A 19,615-nucleotide genomic window follows, 5' to 3' on the forward strand; every position below is an offset into this window, starting at 1 on the left:
GGAATATCGAGGGTAGGAACGGTAAATTTTACAGAAAGGAAAGAAAGACATTTGTGTAGGTAACTCTGAAGACTCAGACTCTCGAGGTTCATGCCTCGAGCAACAACGCCACGATACTTCAACCCTAACAGAATTGAAGAGTTCCTCGAAGAAAGTGCCAACTGTAAGTGCCGAAAATCAAATTCTATACTATGGTATTACTTAGTAAATCTTTTTCATTCTGGCGCTTAAAGTGCAAGTGCCGTTTTCTACAAGGACTCTTCAATTAATTGTTACGCTTCGATCCTTTTTCCCATGTGCGATTTCAATTATTTCAATTCGAAACTTTGCACTCGCATAACTACTCTTCGTGGCATTAATTTCAATTTTGCCAGCTTCGCTGTTACTTCCAACCGCCCCATCTGCTTCCATTTAATCACCGAGTCCCTGTTTAATCATTTCTGTCGCCTGCGAAATTGTACATCTCTTCCCATCTCAGCGAAATATAAAACGTTCGAACCCTCACGCGTCGGAGCGTCTGAAATTTAAGGAGGTTCGATACCGGAGCAAAAATAATGAGAAATCTTTGAAAAGTGTTTTGATCTAATGTCCAAAGCGTAGTCCGCGTTGTGTTAAAATTTCAAGTCGATTGACAGCACGGTTTATGAAAAAATTGAAATCAAAGTTGCGCTGTTATACACAGGCTGTTATGGGAGAAGCGATAAAATTTCTATAAAATGTTACACAGGGTCCTTAAAAATAGTGAGAAAGTCCTAAGAAATGTTGCAATGGAAAGCTTAAGTATTCCTATGAAGTTCTAAAAAAAATAATTGGACATTTACCGTACGGTTTATTAGATAATTGAATAAATAGAAAGAACTGTTTGAAACGTGGCAACGCTGTACGCCAGGTAGTCATCTATACAGTGTATACATGTACAAAGGATACAGTAAAAATTTGTAAAAACACTACCAAGCTGTAAACATGTATTTAGTAATTTGTTGCGAACCAGTGCGAACGCGCAAAGCGACGCCACAAGTGTAAAGTGGAAAGTGAAAAAAAAAGATGGACGCAAAGCGACGTTGCCGCATTTCGCTCGCATATTTTACGCTACTTTTAATGAAAATATTATATTTCTAACTGCATTAAACATACTTTTTGTTTAATTGAATTCCAAAAGAAAATATGTAGTAATAATTTTATTAGGAATAGACATGTAAATAACATTTTTGTCTGGATATTTTTTTTTTATCTAAGATTGGTATCACTGCAGAGCTCCCATGTATAAGCATAGGCTTACCCCTCTCGCCGCCTGCCCCGCAAGTGAGGTATCGAACCTCCTTAAGGGGGAACAACACCTTGAAGCCCGGAAAAAAGTGCAATATTTTTTAATTTTTTGGTTGGATATCCATGCTTCGTAGGAAAGTCATTGATATGGGGTTTAAATGTGCATGTAGTGGGCAGTATTTTAGAATTTTTGTGTGACAAAATATACAGTTTTAATCAAGTTACAGAGGTCGCCGTTAGATTGTGACGCGTCGGACACGATTTGATGGTTTCCCACTTTATTCACGTCGCGTTCATCTGAGGTAAAAAAGGAGAGTATTTTTTCAATCGATTTTAATACAGTTACAGTTAAGCGTACGGGAATTAAAAATAAATTATTTTTACTATCTTTTCTACCCCAAAATACATCGATTGTTTCCTTAAACTGACTCGAAATTTTAGAACTTTCCCCTTTAAGCTCCGCCATTTCTCCAAAAGTTATTGTAATTCAATTTCCGTACGCTTAACTGTAACTGTATTAATATAGATTGAAAAAATGGTCTCCCTTTTTTTCTCAGATGAACGCGACGTGAATAAAGTGGGAAACCATCAGAACGTGTTCGACGCGGCGCGCTCTACGGCGACCTCTATAACTTGATTAAAACTGTATATTTTGTCACACAAAAATTCTAAAATACTGCCCACTAAATGCACATTTAAACCCCGTATCAATGACTTTCCTACGAAGTATGGATATCCAACAAAAAATTCCAAAAAATTGTACTTTTTTCCGGGCTTCAAGGTGTTGTTCCTCCTTAAGCAAACACCTGGGTCGTAGTCACTCTCTTCTATCATTGCCATCTTTCACGCACGCATAGATGCAGATTTCGCATCTGCGGACATCATCTTCCCTTTCGGGACGATTCCAGCGTTTGTTTCCCACCCCCAGTCATCGCGGGTTCAGAAAGGAGCGCAGTTTTAAGCATCTGAAAATTAATTACCCCGCAAGGCGTGGAGGGTGAGGTAGCCAGAGCCATGCCGTAATTATCCTTACTCGGCCAGGTTGCGGGCCCATACTTTCCGCCGCTGGCGTTTCTTAACTTTATTAATTGCCGCGGCTTCGCTGCGGCAGTTTGATGCGCCTAGATCATTACAAGTTAAGCAGCCCACGATCCCATTACCCCGCGCACGTGTGTGCGCACGCGCGCGGACGTCGCAAGTTAAATGCAACGCAATTACTTAAGCCCGGTTCGCGTAAGGTGATCGCCTATCCCGCGCGGGCTCGCCGCCATTCGGTCCGAGGCCATTAGGCCTGATTCTCAATTATTGGCCGAGGTACACCCTTCGACGCGGAGGGGAGGTTTACCTCGGCGAGAGTGTCGGCTACTCCGCGACCTGGACGTTTCGTTCCACTCTTTATGATTCTTGCGAGTAGAACTGAACTGAGTGGCTGAAAAGTTCTAAACTCTGCCTAATGCTCTCAGCTGGCGTATTTATTCGTTATAAGCTCGCAGCTCACAGGAGACATTAGGCAACCTGAAAATTCAGAAGATTATGCAACTTTGCGTGCGAGTAGAGTAGTTGGTGCTATAGTGCGGTTCAGGGGGTGAAATCATCCCTTGACTTTTCGAGGGATTTTCTTTCTCGGGGAATGTCTCGAGAACGGTGAGAGATATCGAGAAGGAGTTTAAACAAAATTTTAACGAAATTTCCGTTCGTTTCTACAAACTATCCGTTTGTATCTACAAAACTGGGTAAAAATATTTATCGAATTAAGGATTGGTGGTGGAGGTAAATGATGGATTTTTCGAGTGCCAAATAAATAAAAAGTTATTCTTCTAGTGGAAAAGTATTTATATATTCCATGCTGAATAATTTATTTCAGCTTCTAAGGCTCTCGCAAAAATAGAGCTGAGATCCTAAATATCAACGTCGCTGTGGTTGAAAAGAAAGTACTGAAAACCTCCACTTCTGGCACTGACATCATTCACCATTTCAACTTCTCAATCAGTTATTCCTTTAATTTATACGAACGAGCTAGCGAGACACTGTGCGTGCCCATCCCCGTCCTTTTATCTTCCGCAAATGTTATAACAGCAACCATAACAGCAACCATAACACATGCGCATCGACCGCTAAAATACCAAGTTCACTAAACGCTAAACACTCCGCGCGATCGTCAGAATCGGTCGCAGGTTCCCCAAAGTCCCACGAATCGTCTTCATTTTCCTCCTACCTATTCTTGACCCACTTTCCCTCGCCGCGGTGGCCGCAAGCATTGTGGCCTCCGCGGAAGCAAGCAAAACGGAGTCGGTAAATTACATACTGATTTGGCGGGACGCCAGCCAAGGGAGACCTCCGCGTCGCGAGACTTTCATTCGTGAGAAAAGAATCGCGAGTGGACGTCCGAGCCCGAGAGCCGCCTCTCGGGTCCCTGGGATCGCTCCCTACCAATCCCCCTGTGAAAACGATACGGATCGATCTCACCTGAACCGAGAGATAACGACGCATCGATCTACATCTTCTCGCGTATTGTCCCCGCGTGCGGCCCGGATAGTCGGCCCTCAGGATTTCCCAAAGGAGACCCCGGCGTACCCGTGCTGTACGGACCGAGGACACCTTGGAAACAATGCTGTGAACGGGCGCACGCGTGAAACACTGGGAACAATGCGGCATGCGCCGCTTTCACTGGCTCGCCTTTACTCCGTTTTCTGTCTTACGACGCTACGCGCCGTTGCAATTGCTGCACTTCTTTGTCTGTATTTACCGAGCTCCACGCATCTACCTCTTTGACACCTTTGCTGCGGCAGGGCTGGGGTGAGAAGCGACTGCTCGATAGCTCGCTGTCGCGCAAATAGAGCGTCGCAGTGGTTTTAAATTAATTGTCAGGTCGTCAAGGATGAAATTTGTAGAAAAACAGGCAAAGTTGGTTGGTAACTTACAAATATAAGGAATTATTTTATTCGTCAAAGTGTGCGCCCGTATTGTCTATATATTTTTGTCATTTAAGCGGCAGGTTGTTCAGGCCGATGGTATAAAACCCTGGCGGACGAGAGTCAATGAATTCCTGGAAGGCCAGTTTTACAGCATTGTCTGAATTAAATTGTTTTCCTATTAAAAAGTTGTCGAAATTGCCGAAGAGGTGGGTAGTCAGTGGGGGTTAGTACGGTGGGTGATGAAGAAGTTCTAACTCCAATTCCTGTAGTTTTGCCACAGTCATTTTTGCAGTGTGTGATAAGATAATTATGCACGTGGCCAAAAACAGTGCAATGGCCACAAACGGTACATCTACCCTATAGGTACAATCAATTAAGAAAATGTTATTAGTAACTTATCTCGGTGGTAATAAAATAACACAATGTCACAAGAGTTGTTTCGTTATAAAATATTAATTTCTTTCTTTCATATTGTAATAATGAACTGAAATTTTTTCAACTTACAACATAAATTATATTGTATTTATAACTTATGTGTTACGTTATTACTACAACTACTTTATTAATTTCACTTCTAGTATTAGGTGGAGTCATCACAATATTATTATCAGATCGTAATTTAAATTCATCATTTTTCGATCCAATGGGTGGAGGAGACCCAATACTATACCAACATTTATTCTGATTTTTTAGACACCTAATAGTGGAATTTAAACAAAAAAAAAATAAAAATCGCTTTCCGAGTAACAAAATAACAATTTAAACCTTATTAACGTTATTAGTCAACCAGCTCCCACCGATCATTTTGACCTGAATAATCTATGCAACCTTCAATTACTTATGTATAAACAAAAACACCGTGTCAACAGATCGTCTAATAAACAAACTTTAAAATACCCACTTAACATTTATTCTATTGTAACTATATGGAGCGTGAAGAAAATAAAATCTTTAACAAAAAATACTTAAGCAGTCAATTTTTCGACAAACGCTGATAACTGTTAAAAAAAACGCGCGATCGCTGGTTCGGACATAAATGCATGGCATGGTAGAAGTGACTTATTTCTACGGTGAATCTTTCCGCAGCAGAGCATACGTCGGTGCGAATTTATTAACAATTAGTCAACCTACCGCTTGAGACAACCGGCCCCGGTCTCCCCTGCTTGCGATTATCCGTATCACGCAACGAAATAAACGCCAAAGGACTCATCGCGTCTCCGAGTGAAGCGATCACACCGCTAAATAATATCAGCAGTGCCGTCTATAGCTGTCTATACCATGGAAAATACCTGCTTCTATCGATATGAATTTATTCAAAGCGCAGTTACATTTATCATCGCGAAGCATCCGGCCACAAATGGCCACGCTATGGTAACGGCGAGAGCGAAAAACGAGGAGAACGGGGGGCCGCCGTAGTAAACGCTTCCCCAAGGCCCGTTCGATGCGGCAACGGGCTCGTGAAATCGCGTAAAGCGAGGGAAATTTTCGCCTTGCCGTTCGCGCGTCGCGACGCTGCTTACTTTGGCGTGTGCTGGAAGAAGAGGGCTCAGCTTTCTGCTGGTGCAACGCGACCACGTTGATACTCACGAGCGCCTATTCAATTTAGCCTTGCGCCCGTAAGCACGTGATACTTTCGCGCAAGCATATTCCGTGCATCATAGCAAGGTCCAAACACGTCCCTCTTAGGGTTCAATTACAGGGGAAGAGTTGCCAATGTCGTACTGGTCACCTAAGTCGTGCCTCAGGAATTTCTCAGTAATTAATTAATATAAACGACGTCCGATGGTAAAAACATCGAGTAAATGCGAGATTTGAAATGGAAACAAAACCTTTATTTTACGCGCGCTGTAAACACTTAAAAGAATCAGGGATGATCGGTGTAATTCTCTACCAGTTTATTTTAGCTGATAATAATCAAACACTGCAGTTTTATCCTGTATTTTTGTATTTTCCTGAAAGTCGGTTTAACGTAATTTTAGGTACATATTTCATTTATTATAACGTTTAAATTGACGTTTATAAATAAATTGATCATGTTCCCTAAATCGTGCCACTGCAAGTCGTGTCAAGTGAAATTTGAAAGCTCGTGTTTTATGTACAGGTTATACTATTTTCAGAAGAGGTACGATTTTGGGAACCGATGGATACGATTTAGGAGACCGTACGCTTAAGTCGTGCCATTTGCAGCGTGTCGCAAAAAGATTAATAAGAAATTAATTCGTTCTGAACAAAAGGTGAAACATACGATAGTGGGTGCCTAAAAGTGATCTTTTATTGTAGCAATATAGCTGCAGTATCCAATGGTCAGTTGCGTTCGAATTAGTACCAAATATGGAATATAGCATAAAAAAATATCTTAAGCGGTTCAATATCGGCAACTCTTCCTTATTACACTTGCAAGAACCGACTTGGTTCTTCGAATCATTCGTATAAAATCCCGGTATGCCTCATCAGATTCCGACACCACTTGCGAGACACTTGATTCCATCCTTAAGCCTCGATATATTGTATTTTCTCGCAGATTTTCAAACGTACCCCCTCCGCGGGGGTGTCGCGCCGATGAATTGGCTGGAGCGGGTGAAATCAGTCGTTAAATTAGTCACCGGCCGGGGGACAAAGAGGGAACGGGGTCTCGGCGTTGCATTACCGTCTCCTATTAATTCGACAATTAACCATCGCCCCGGCTGCGCGCGGGCACCAGTCAAACAGAGCGGGCTAATTCCCGGTTATCCTCCATCCATCCTTCGGCGCGAATCCTTCTTCCGTTTCGCACAACCCCTCCGCCGCCTCTACCCTTCTTGCCTACTGTTTCTTCTTTCTCCCCAGCCGCCGACAATTAGCTTAATTAACTCAATTATCGCTTTCTTTCCTCGTCTTGTTGCAGGTGCGCACCTTGTTCGTGAGCGGCTTGCCCATGGACGCCAAGCCGAGGGAGCTCTATCTGCTATTCAGAGCATACGAGGTGAGTCGTGATCGCACTTTCCCACCTTGGCCTCGCGATCTTTGTCGCGGACTCGTCTCTCTCTTAGCGGATCCTGCATCCGACTGTGTTCCATTTCCTCCGCTACGATATCGACCCTAATGGTAACGGTGCGCAGCGGTATGAAACTGGGTGGAATGATTCCTCGGCGTGAGCATTAATCGTAATTGGAAATATTAGAGAGCCGAAGAGGGGAATGATAATTAGGTGTACGTGCTACGTTAAATCTACTCCACTCTTCTGCCACCCCCTGTTCGATTCGGTTTAATTAAAAATCACGGAAGTGTCTGGACGCTTTTATGAGGTTTATATTTCACAAGTGGAAGTCCGCTCGTCGTGTTACTGTCGCCACTGCTGTTACTACCGCGCAGCGGTGCGCTCACAGTATTTCGACGCTTCTGTGGGATTTATTTTTCACAGGTGGAATTCCATTCGTCGCGTTACTATAGCCACTACTGCCACTTCCGCGCAGTGGCGCACTCGGGATTTAATCTTAGGGGAGCCGAGTCGAGCGGATGAAAATATGCTCAATGTGAATTCCATAAAGTTCATTAGGCGATTAGAAGAAATTTATCTGAAGAGTAAAATCCAGGTTTCTTTTCTTTTTACAAAGCTAATTACTTTCGAATTTTTCCTATATTCTGTATTAGCAGCTGGTACCGAAGGTGTACGAACTGCGTAAATTTTATTCAGGGAACAATTGTAACGTCACGCAGACAAGCGCGGTAGGTTGAACGTTAGAAGTCACGTTTATGCAAGACCGAGGGTACCGTTTCTGTTCAATGTTCGCGCAACCCAGGGTGTGCATTTGTTCGAGATGGATTTTTACGTTGCGCGAAAGAGAATGGCAGTATGCCTGGCTTTTAACGGGAAATCGTGGAGCAGAAGGAATCCGTACGACTCACCGCTGGGGCCAGATAAGGGCTGAAGAGGGGGGTGGATTTCACGTAGCTTTCCCTCTTGCAATCGCGAGTTTCCAGATAAACGGATTACTCGGTATTCGATTACGTGAATTTCATCATTTTCGCCGCCATAACACCCTCGAACTTACATCTCCCGGGAGGCTGCGGGCTCGAATCGGCTTTGCTAAAGTCCATGGAAATTTTAACACGTGCCGGTCAAACGGTTTAAACCCCGATACCGGCTCAAGCTATTAACTTCGCTCAGCGGCGAACAAAAACCAACTCTTCATTCTGCTTTTTCTCTATTCTTTCTCTTATCCTTCGGTGAAATGTTCGTCTGCGATTGAAACGCTACCTGTCACCACCAGTGGCTTTCGAGACGACGCTGCGATTCCGACACGTTCGCAGTTAATTCAGCGTAAAATTCCTTGTTTACACGGTGCTTCGGGACGTAACTTCGCTGCTATATAGTCCTGATGCCTGTTAGCTCAGTCGAGGGCCGTTGAGAGACACTTGGCTGGACCGCATCGTCGCTAATATAAATCAACCTTAACCCATTTCAAACGTATGGAGAGTGTTTACGTTATTGCTTATCAAATTTGAGACCATTCCAATTTCTCGCAGCGATTTTTCATCTGAATAATAGCTAGCCGTTCCAACCGGTCCCACGAAAGTCTGTTGCACCGATTCGTGTTCGTGCGGAATTTCTGCACATCCTCTCAACCCAAATGCCTGGTTTATTTATTCATTTGGTGGCAGCGTGGCGTGATAAATATTCTTGATTAATTAATGGCATCTTTAATAAGTTTTGGACATTCCGCACTTATTTGGGTCGCGTAGAACGTCACTGCCCCTAAAGTATTCCAGAACCTGTTACTTTCATGTCAACCAAAGAATTTGTGTTGGTTCTCTCAACCATCTGTTTAAAAACAAAGTAGACGTACTTCCACTGGCGAATTATGAATTAGGCCATTTTCACGCGCGATATTTTGCTGCGAGCAATTAGTAATTTACGTGCTGCTTGAAAGAAGATGCAGTACAAAATGTGCGAATTTTTTATTGCATTTTCCGAAAGTACTATTTATTCTCAATAAAATGCCGCTTGGTTTGTAGTAAAATTTGCAAAATTGTAGATTTGGCAGCTAAAAACGTAATGCGGCAACCTATAGAGTCGCATTTGCCCAGAAACTTTAAATGCGTTTTTCTCGAATATTTTTTTCTCTTCGTTTTTTCCTGATTGCGAGCGAATTGAGGTTGAAATCGACTTGGAAAAAATTACAGGATGTGTGGAACACGTGTCATTTCGGCGCAAACCTCTGATATGGTGTGTAAAAATTCCAGATTTTCATACAAAAAATTAAGAAGTCACCGGATTTTGGTAGCGCACCGTCATTGTTTGTGTGCTACCAAAATCCGGTGACTTCTTAATTTTTTTGTGAAAGTCTCGAATTTTTACGGACCATATCAGAGGTTTGCGCCGAAATGACTTGTTTGTTAAACAAATTAATACAATTTTTATGTTGATGTTTCCGATTTTTTCCTTTTTTTGTAGGAAAAATATTTTTATCTTTTTTTAAAGAATTTATATTGAAAATGTGCTCCCAATACATGGAGGGGGATAGTTTCCTGCAACTCCCTGTAAATATTCATTCAAATCGTTCGTGCGGTGTTCGAGATTTTATGTTCACCGTTTTGGAAAACGTAGTTTCTGGGAAATCGCGTTTAAAGTTGGACATCGTTATCCGATCTCATGTGCAGGCTCGTACATTTCTTACTGTAATTCCTTCATCTTTTAGAATGTCGGGGCCCGGTTGCGCTTAAAATACGTAGAAAAGATGTAGCTAGCGGAATATGCAAACATCCTAAAAACCAATTTTCGAAAATTTTAAGGTATTTAAGGTATTTACGGTATTTTTAAGGTATTTTATTTTTTTTATTTATTTTCTTTTAATTTTATTTTTTTATTTTTTATTTGCTTTTAATTTAATTTTTTTTATTTTTTATTTTCTTTTAATTTAATTTTTTTATTTTTTATTTTCTTTTAATTTAATTTTTTTATTTTTTATTTTCTTTTAATTGAATTTTTTTACTTTTTATTTTTTTTCAAAAATTTGTTTATTATTTTTTTTAACCTACCCCCTTAAGTATATCGTGGTAACCATTTTCTAAAGCACCGTTCTGAAAATAACGCGTTTAAAGTATTTCAAACAGTTCTATTGAAGGGAATTCTACTCGCAACTAAGCTGCCACGTCTGGTCCATAGAGAACACTTTCCTCTTCCTAAAAGAAGTCTAACTGGACCGACTTTTCCCCTCTCCGACCGTCACAGTAGAATACCTGACATCAGCCATGAAATCGTCTCGTGCGAAATGGCCCTTAGCCTTCGCTAACCACCGTTTTTCGAACAGACTCGAGCCTGTTCGCGTTATCGATCGGCAGTTTCTCCTTGACTGATAGGCAGGATCGATCGGAAGAAACGTTGTCGTAAGTGCTAGCGGTGAAAAGAATTTTATGACATCGAGGTCGAACGTCGCGGAAGTTTATGTACGCGAAGCGTTTTCCCCTGACGCTTTAATGAAAATTGAGCCAGTCCCGTAACCGAGGATCGATTATTTAGAACGCTATGATATTCAAAACGGTAATTGCCTGTAGATATCGACCTGGAATATTATACGAAGCCGCAGGAATCCGTGAAATGCACGGTTTCTAACTTAATTCTAATGCGTTCCTTGAAATTCAAATGGGTCGATAGTGGGGATTAATTATATTCAAAGTAGGGGTTTCCATTTTCCCGAAATTTTACCGAAATTCAAAGCTCTTCTGTCATAATGAATTGGCACTTAAACAGTGAAGTAATCGTTTGGAAATTCTTGACGGAGTCTCGTTATATCCAAAAGCGATTTGGTATAAGTTCTAGAAGCCCTTCAGGCGTATCACGCTGATAATTCTTCCCAGCGCTTTCTTAAAAGACAAGTTGAATGATCGCGTTTCGTCTAGGAATTGACATCTTTATTAATATTTTAGGGATATTACAAGATTGAAAGGCCAGAAGAGATTGAAACTTGAAGATTAATAGTCTGAAAGCCAGTTTATCGAGATTAGACTTTATAGAAGACGTTATGTTGAACTTTCTTTGTGTCATAATTAAAAAAAAACTTTCTGCAATCGGGATTAGTGTTCCTGATTTCTCCATATTTTTTGTTTCTCGAGAAATCAGAAATCAGATCATATTTCTCGAGCATTCTCGAGGAATTGAAATAATTATTGCAGAAATTATATTTTTGGAATAATGTTGAGAATATTTATCAAAAACACAAGACAACTTTAACTAAATGATTATTCATGTCTAATTTATACAAAACTTGTGTAAATGAAAAAAAAATAGATATTAAATATAATTGGTAAATTTATTTATTTAATGCAGAATTTGTACAAAGCGAAGCATTACTTTTTGGTTTTAAAATTTATTTTTAAACAGCACAATGCGTCTAACGTAGCGTCAGCGAATCTATTTCTTTTTTTGTGGCAAAATCTGTTACTGTTATATATATAATGAAAAAAATGAGACTGTTGACCCTTTTGGAAGAAATTCTGGATCATGCAAAAATTTATACGGGTTACAATAGTCTTATCTCCTCTTTTCCATGTTTCTTCTTTAACAGCCACAAGAAACTCATTAGGTACTTAATTCAGTACACAATTTTTCTAAATTTTTAAATAAGAATTTAAGAGCACCTTCAGCAGTTAATATTATCAAATTTTCTGTACTGTTATTTTCTATTGGAATTCATATAAGATCTAATGTTATTAATAAGATGTATTATAAATTGTAGATATGTTTATACGTTCGCGATTAACTAGTAACTCATTTAATTACGAAAATAAATGAGATGTATAATATTTTTCCTGGACTTAAGTTTCTCGAGAAATTATAGTATTTCTCGAGAAATAAGAAATAAGAAATTCTAAAATTTCTCGAGAAGGAACACTAATCGGAAATCGATGCTGCGAGGCTAAAAATCTGGAAATTGTTTCTATAATTATTTTCCATCTAGTATTATTATGGATTTGCTGTTCTCCTCGAGAAATACTATAATTTCTCGAGAAACTTAAGTCTAGGAAAAATATTACAAATCTCATTTATTTTCGTAAATGAATGTATTACTAGTTAATCGTAAAAATGTATAATTCTTAGATACCTATTATATGTCTATGTTAATTCAGAATCAAGTGTGTTATTTATATTCTCCACAAAAAAAAAAACAAATTACGCGAAAACCTTTATTTGCATTTGCGTCATTTATATTCCGCACAAAAAAAGAGGTTACGCGAAAACCTTTATTTGCACTTGCGTCGGGAAGTTATCAAAATGCAGCGTGCAACGACCAAAATGGCCAGCCATTTCTCTCCCGCCGCACGCAAAGAATTTTCTCGTCTCGTTCTTAAATCTTGCATCGAGCTGTGTCGCCGTTTCCACCATTCTCTCAGATCTAGGCTAAGATAATAGAAGTTGTTTTTTTTTTTTAAGCACAGCTATTTGCAGAAAACGTGCACAGCAGAAAATGCAATCTTATGAAAGCGACGGTGTGCATTTGTTATCGCGAGAGAACTTTCCATAAAATTGTATTGACCCATTTTCTCGTCGCAAATAGCTACGTTTAAAAAAAAAACACACACACACACCACTTTCGACCGCATGCTTCGTTGACACGAGAACTTTTCTGAATCGCTTCATTGATTAAAGATTTTGAAAGGGGCTCGACAACGTGCCCCATCGGGAATGACTGCCCTTTTAACATTGTGGCAATATATTCCGTTCGTCGGAATTACCATTCGTCATTAGATACTTCGATCCCTTTTAACAGATCCTCTTAAAAATCTGAAATCTGCTCGAATCTAAATAAGTAGCCCTCGTCGATTCACTGTTCCTTATTTTCATCTTCTCTTAAATAATTAATAAAACATCGGTCTTTTATTTTTATATTATATAGTAGCATTACTATTATTTAGCGGATGGAATTGAATAAATTATTGTTCGTTTTAGGGGAGTATCGAGGACTTGCAATCCTCAGCGGTAGATCCAGGCTGTCGGTTCGCGTCGAATAATGCTCGCGAATGGTAACAATATTTCTGAATAAATCCATTAACGACCCCCCCTCCTTCCTCCGGAAAAATATTTTCCCGGCGGGGGCGTCAGGATTTACTCTCTAAATATTATGATGAAACGGCACTGTGCCATGGTTAAAGGTTAAAGGCGGCTCGGTTGGCGAAGGAACCGTGTCACCAGCACGACATCCACAAGGGAAGTTCGCTGGAAAATTCAAGCGTCACCGATCAAACCGGGATCAATAACGAGCACATTAAAATTCTCGGCTCATTTAGATTCGAACGAGGTTCATTCCACATACGTTACCGTCCACGAACTCGATCCCGCTGGCTGGCTCCGATTCCATTTTACCTAGGATTACTTACACGTCGATAGTGGGATGCTTTTAAAGGCTTCTAGGTAGAATCCGTGGCTCGAGAGTCGTGAAACTTAACATCTAAAATCGTATTTCATTTCTTGATACAGGTCCATTAATTACATGTATTTTGATCACGCGTATGAAATGAATTAATTCGTAATGCAACCGAAAAATTCATGTCACTATTGTGCAGTAGTACAAGTGGCAGCAGTGTGAATCGAAAATGTTAAGCTTGCTCCTAAAAAAACCTCCCCCTTCGAGAGACTCGATTTTAAAAGTTTGATATTTCTGAAGAAATTTCGTACGGAGGAACAGCCCTTCTGAGTTACACCACCAATTCAGTGGCACCTTGTATGAGGAAGTGGAATTTATTATATAATTTATTATATATCTTATTTATTTGCAAACAAGATATTAAGGAAGCTAAATAAGTATAAATAAAATAATATGGAATTTACTATATATCTATATTTTGGAATATAGGAAATACTAATAATGTAAGCAATAAAACAGGAATAATATAGTGGAATATTAACTAGAGATGTACCGACTAGTGGCCGAATAGTCGGTTAAGGGGTTACGCCACCCTCAGGCGCTCGGAAAAGCACAAAACTATTTAAACGAATTTTTTTTTACTGATAGTATGAGGTCGAAAATTATTTCTTTCCTTCTTATGCGTAGAGCGTGTATTAGTGCATATATATTGTATAAATACTGTACAAAAATATTAAAAAATGACCGGCAATTTCAGTTGCACCAACCTAGCTGCACGATGGTGTCTGTCAGGTTTATTAAGGGGTTATGCCTACCTGCAAGGTCTGAAAACGCAAGTATATTCGGGATTTTTTTTCTTCAATTTGAAGACTTTTCTTTTAAATTAACGGTAGTATATTCGAAAGTATATATTTTAAAGTTCTTGTAGTTTTTTTTGCAATGCGATAACTAAATAAATAATGGAATTATAAGCGATCTCCCGACAGCGCTTTTTTTATTACGGTGATCACTATAGCTACGAGCTGGTTCATCAGAAATAAAGAATTCGACCAAATTTAGTCAGTATATTAGATTAGCCTGTCCTTAATCGTGGGTTTTTCATTTCCGTTGGGTAGTTGTTATTTCACAGATGGAAAATGATGAAACATGAGCGCGATTCTGTGGTGAAAATCGATACTTTTGCTACGAGAAGTTGCCATTTTGTAGCAAATTAGTATCTTGGGATAATAAACGATTAAGGACAAGATAATCCAATATACTAACTAAATTCCCGCGAATTTTTTATTTCAAATAAAACAAGTCAGAATTAGAATGTTCACCGCAAACTACTGACAAAAAAAAATCACTGCCGAGAGATCGCTAATATATTTTTTTATTTGTGTATATTTTCCATCGCAAAAATTACCACAAGTAGTTTAACATGCACACTTTCGAATACATAAAGGTTTATTTAAAAAAAAAGTCCTCGAGTGTTTTAAAAAAAATCCCGAAAATACTTGTGTTTTCAGACCTTGCAGGTAGGCATAACCCCTTAAAGCTACAGGCGAGTTAACTCGTGAATGATAGTGTCCGTGGATGGATCGAGGACAGGACAGCAATCGTCGACATGTGAGCGATAAAAGAGCCCCGCCCGTGGCCACGGCGGGCTGTATTCCTTTGACGATCTTTTCACGAGGTCGAAGATGCCATTGCCAGAATGTTTCATTACAGGCCGGGCATTGTGCCCGCGCGGAGAAGTCGAGTTTTCGCGTTTCTGGCTCGCTCTGGAGATCCCCTGACAATTTCGTAATGCCCGTACGATACCCCGATACATAACTGGGCGACGCTAAAACCCACCACCTGTCTCGCGGCTTCTTAAAACCTGTTAACTGGGGAGGACGAGTTAGAGCGCCATTCGAAAATACCTCTGCATCGGGCGGGACACGTGAATTCGTGGTAAAAATTTACTAATTATTAGGTGGACGCATGTGGAATTGCCGTTTCGCGCGGGGAAATTTGAAGGGAAGCACATCTTCCTTTTTTAACTATTTTATTCATTTGATTTTGTCCAGACTTTGTGAGATTTATCGAGTCGTAAGTCAGCGTTAGTAATTGTTATTATATCCTCACTATAAACAAAGGAACTATTACAATCGACAATTTCATATGCACTAACTTAATATTTATAATTATAATTATAATTAGTCCAAAAGAAATAAATATAGTATATACACTTTTTAAGTAAACTAGAGCAGTGACGCACTCAGAGAGGGGGGTCAAGGGACCCTGGCACCCTCAAAGAAGCAGCTTTACAGAAGAAAAAGAAAACTGGATTTTATTCTTTAGATTTTAAATTTTTATAGTCAGCTAATGAATTTTATTGAATTTTCATTCGAACTCGGCTCCCCCCAAGATTAACTCCTGAGTACCCCACTGCAACTGGGGGCATTTATGGTCGAAGAATGGCTTGGTTAATAGGTGATGGACGGATCTGGTGAAAGTAGCATTTGGAATTTGATAATAATAATCGTAACGACCCTTATGCATCGCCAATTATAAATAATTAAGTGGTGAGTAGGCGAGATTCAGCATCACTGCTGCTTTAAATCCTAATCCTATAAACGTAACGGTAGAGTTGAAGCTAAAGGATGGACAGACGGATCTAGGGCAAGAAGGAGTATAAGAAAGTAGAGGAAAGTGGACCAGAATAAAGGAGCGAGTGCCACGCTTCAAAGAGGAAAGATATGACAATGAAGGAATTCCCAGGTGGAGAGAATTATAACAGTAGGAAAACACATACAATTTCACTTTTAACCAGAAAGGCGAACGATTTTTAACGAGCATTTCTGCTCCCCTGCTCTCGTTTTTAACGATCCACGTTTACGCGCTATCGTGGATTTAGCTTTGTTCCAGAGTCACTTTCTGGGAAAAGAAAGCAGAGAAAGAGTGCTATTCGCTGGACGGGAAGTAATAGGTTTCTTGCCGGGATAGATCTTGCCACTCGGTATATTGTGTCCTCTCTGTTTCCATTTATTTATTGACCGTGTCGTCTCCCTTCTGTGGTTTTGTAGTATTTTATTAGAATTCCTTGGATGGGAGGATATTGTATCTCGTTTACTGTATGCCGTTTGCACTGAACTTGTAATTGGGACTATATTTTCTGGTATCTGTACTCTTATCTGTTTATTCTTTATTTCCTACGACTGTGTCCAATGTACCTTAATGCAACACGAATGTATGACAATGTTTTACCCAGATCTATGGATGTAACTCGTAATCTGCAATGATAGTATTCACAAAATGCTCGTGCAGTGAGATAGAACGAAATTTCAGCTTAACTTTTTTTTTAAATTTCGAACACCACGCACCCACGTGTTTAATACATCCTAATGGAGATAGGGGAAGAACCAACTCGCAGTTTAACAAATGTTTCATTAACCTAAGTATGAAACACTACAATTATCGGCTGAACAGCAATTACGCTGAAATTTAGAAAAAAACCCTACAATTATTATTATTATTATTATTATTATTATTATTATTATTATTATTATGATTATTATTATTATGATTATGATTATGATTATGATTATGATTATGATTATTATTATTATTATTATTATTATTATTATTATTATTATTATTATTATTATTATTATTATTATTATTATTATTATTATTATTATTATTATTATTATTATTATTTCAACGGGAATACCCCTTTAGAGTACAAAGTGTTAACAGAGAAATACGTTAAGACAAATAAAATAGAAAAATCTAATTTGTCTCTGAAACAGTATTGAATTGAAATTAAAGTAGCGCAGTAAACTTTAGAGGTATTGAAAACCACATTGGAGACCACCAGGTAGTTTGACTGTTATTAAACATGACACTCTTCACCAGTACGCAAGGTGCATTGTCTCTAGCTGCAGCGAGACTTGGCAGAGCGAAAAGTGTGTGTTCTTAAATTAAGGAATCACGGGTGGATTAAGTCGACCATGTTACATTACACGTAATATCCACTAGCCGTTAACTGGTGTAGCGGGGTCTCCGGTTTGATATTCGAGACACTTATTTACTTACTTTTTATTTTACTGCAAAAATAATTGCAGTCTTACATTCCCTTACAAATCGAATCCTCTACCGGTCACAGCTATTAATATATTTGCCGAAAAGGCTTGAACGCTTTGTTGCTAAGTAAAAGTGAAAACTTGGCTGCGTACCTAGGAGTAGAAGATAAAAATTGGGGTACGTCCGACTCCAGCTGACCAGTTACGTAACGAAGCGTCCACCTCGCCAGTTCGGGGCTAGCCACGCGCAACGCTTAATCCAAAGTCTACGGGCAAGAACCTCGCGCGCATCCCTCCTCGCTGAAATCAACCCTGTACACACGGAGCGTGGGCGCGTGACAAATTGCGCCTACAGCGGAGGCATATTGCCCGTCGATTCTCGGACATTATCGCGCAGTTTACGTCGAGATCACGAGCAGCCCCCGCGCAGTCCACGAAACTCGATGCCGGGCATTGTCAGCGGACCGGCCGGTCGCGTAACTCGCGCGTGTGGCTTGCAAATGATATATGGGAAGTCTCTTTACACGATCCTCCTCGGTCTTTACATCGGGAGAACACAGCGGCTTGGCAACGTCCGTTAATCCCGCCGCGCCCAGCTCCCTGGCGTGGTCCCCGGCTTCTCGACGGCACAATAAACTTATGAGTACCCGTGTTATATTTGTATGTACCGGCGACAACTGCGAAACGCGGAACGCGTGTCAATGAAATCCGAAATATCGGCCTCTTCCTGTTGCCGCCCGCCACCGACGCTCCCGATGATGTGCCAGAAGATATTTCACACGCGAAATAGGGCTCGGGAACGCCCATCGTCTTGGAAGCGTTGAAAGATCCTCCACGAACGCTCGCATTCGTTCCGTTTAGCCTGGCTATTCGAGTCGCTTCACGATCAGGTGCATCCAATCTTCTGTACTTTATTGTTTAGATGGTGGTTGGCTAGCCGGTGGCTCTGTCGCGAGCTCTGGGTCCATTCTGACCCATAGTAGTAGAAGTGTTGAGTACTTGTGACGGGGATGAAGGTTTTGTGTATACAGGAATTGAAGTTGGATTAATGGGAACTCTCCAGGACTTGGAGCCTTGATTTGCGGGTGACTTACTCTTGCTGGGATGAGAATCGTATTCTCTAATTGTAAGTGTGATGATATAGTAGTCTTCACTTGGGTTTAATTGGTAACGTTGGCATTAGTGCGATAGGTAGGTGTAGGTGGTAACGTAGGCAGGAGGTGTCCTTCCTTAGTTGGTCCTAATGAGGTGCTGGCTGAAGGATCCAGTTATTCGTTCAGGCATCCCAAACTTGATGCCCGTGCGACTGCTGGGGAAAATGGGAATTCCAACGATAATCGTTCAGCTATTGATTCTAAAAATCACGAGGGATACCTAACGCATTAGTCGTTCCACATTTACTGTACGCGTCTCCTGTGTGGGATCCCTATCAGGAAAAATATGTTACATTATTGGAACGCGTTCAGCATAAATTCTTACGACTGACTGCTCACATGTTCGGACATCCTTACACTAAATTAACTATTTGAATGCCTAAATACTTAACTGATACTTTATGCGGTATTTTAGACTTTCATTGAGAGTGCTGTCTACAATCTCAATAGTAGAGTTTAGCCGACCCTGCCCTAGGCACTCGCAGAGACCGAGATGAATAGCTTGGAACTTGTATATATAGGAACGAGACTGGAATCAAGGGACTTGCGAGAAAGAGTGAGGAAGATTAGACCTCTAGCGGCGCTGGCGAACACTAACCAGCGCGATTCCACGGTGGGACTAGGGGCGTCACAATACAGACTGTAAAATCTATTAGAACCCACGCGGGAGTAATAATAGCTATTGCGATCTAAAGTGCTTATTTTCTTCGAAGCATCCTAATAAGTGACGGGCAACACGAGTAGTTTGGTATATAGAATAGATCAGAGCAGCCACTGTGCCGTTTAAAATTGAATTAACTCGCTCCGACGACGACATAATGCGATATAACATTTTCACGGGGAATTGATTCGTTCGACCGAAACGCAAGCGTTCTCGAGTGACAAGTTGA

At 40.3% G+C, this 19,615-nt stretch overlaps 1 protein-coding gene across 2 annotated transcripts in view; it reads left to right on the forward strand.

Annotated features, from left to right (window-relative positions):
- LOC143366526 (protein couch potato) overlaps positions 1 to 19,615 on the forward strand; it is a 165,980-nt gene that overhangs the window by 74,645 nt on the left and 71,720 nt on the right. For both annotated transcript variants that reach the window (XM_076807669.1, XM_076807676.1), the window contains exon 2: positions 7,066 to 7,143. In XM_076807669.1, coding sequence (XP_076663784.1) covers positions 7,066 to 7,143 — 78 coding nt within the window. The remainder of the gene's footprint in view (positions 1 to 7,065; positions 7,144 to 19,615) is intronic.

Source organism: Andrena cerasifolii, chromosome 1, assembly GCF_050908995.1.
Source record: "Andrena cerasifolii isolate SP2316 chromosome 1, iyAndCera1_principal, whole genome shotgun sequence".
NCBI classification, from domain to species: Eukaryota; Metazoa; Arthropoda; class Insecta; order Hymenoptera; family Andrenidae; genus Andrena; species Andrena cerasifolii.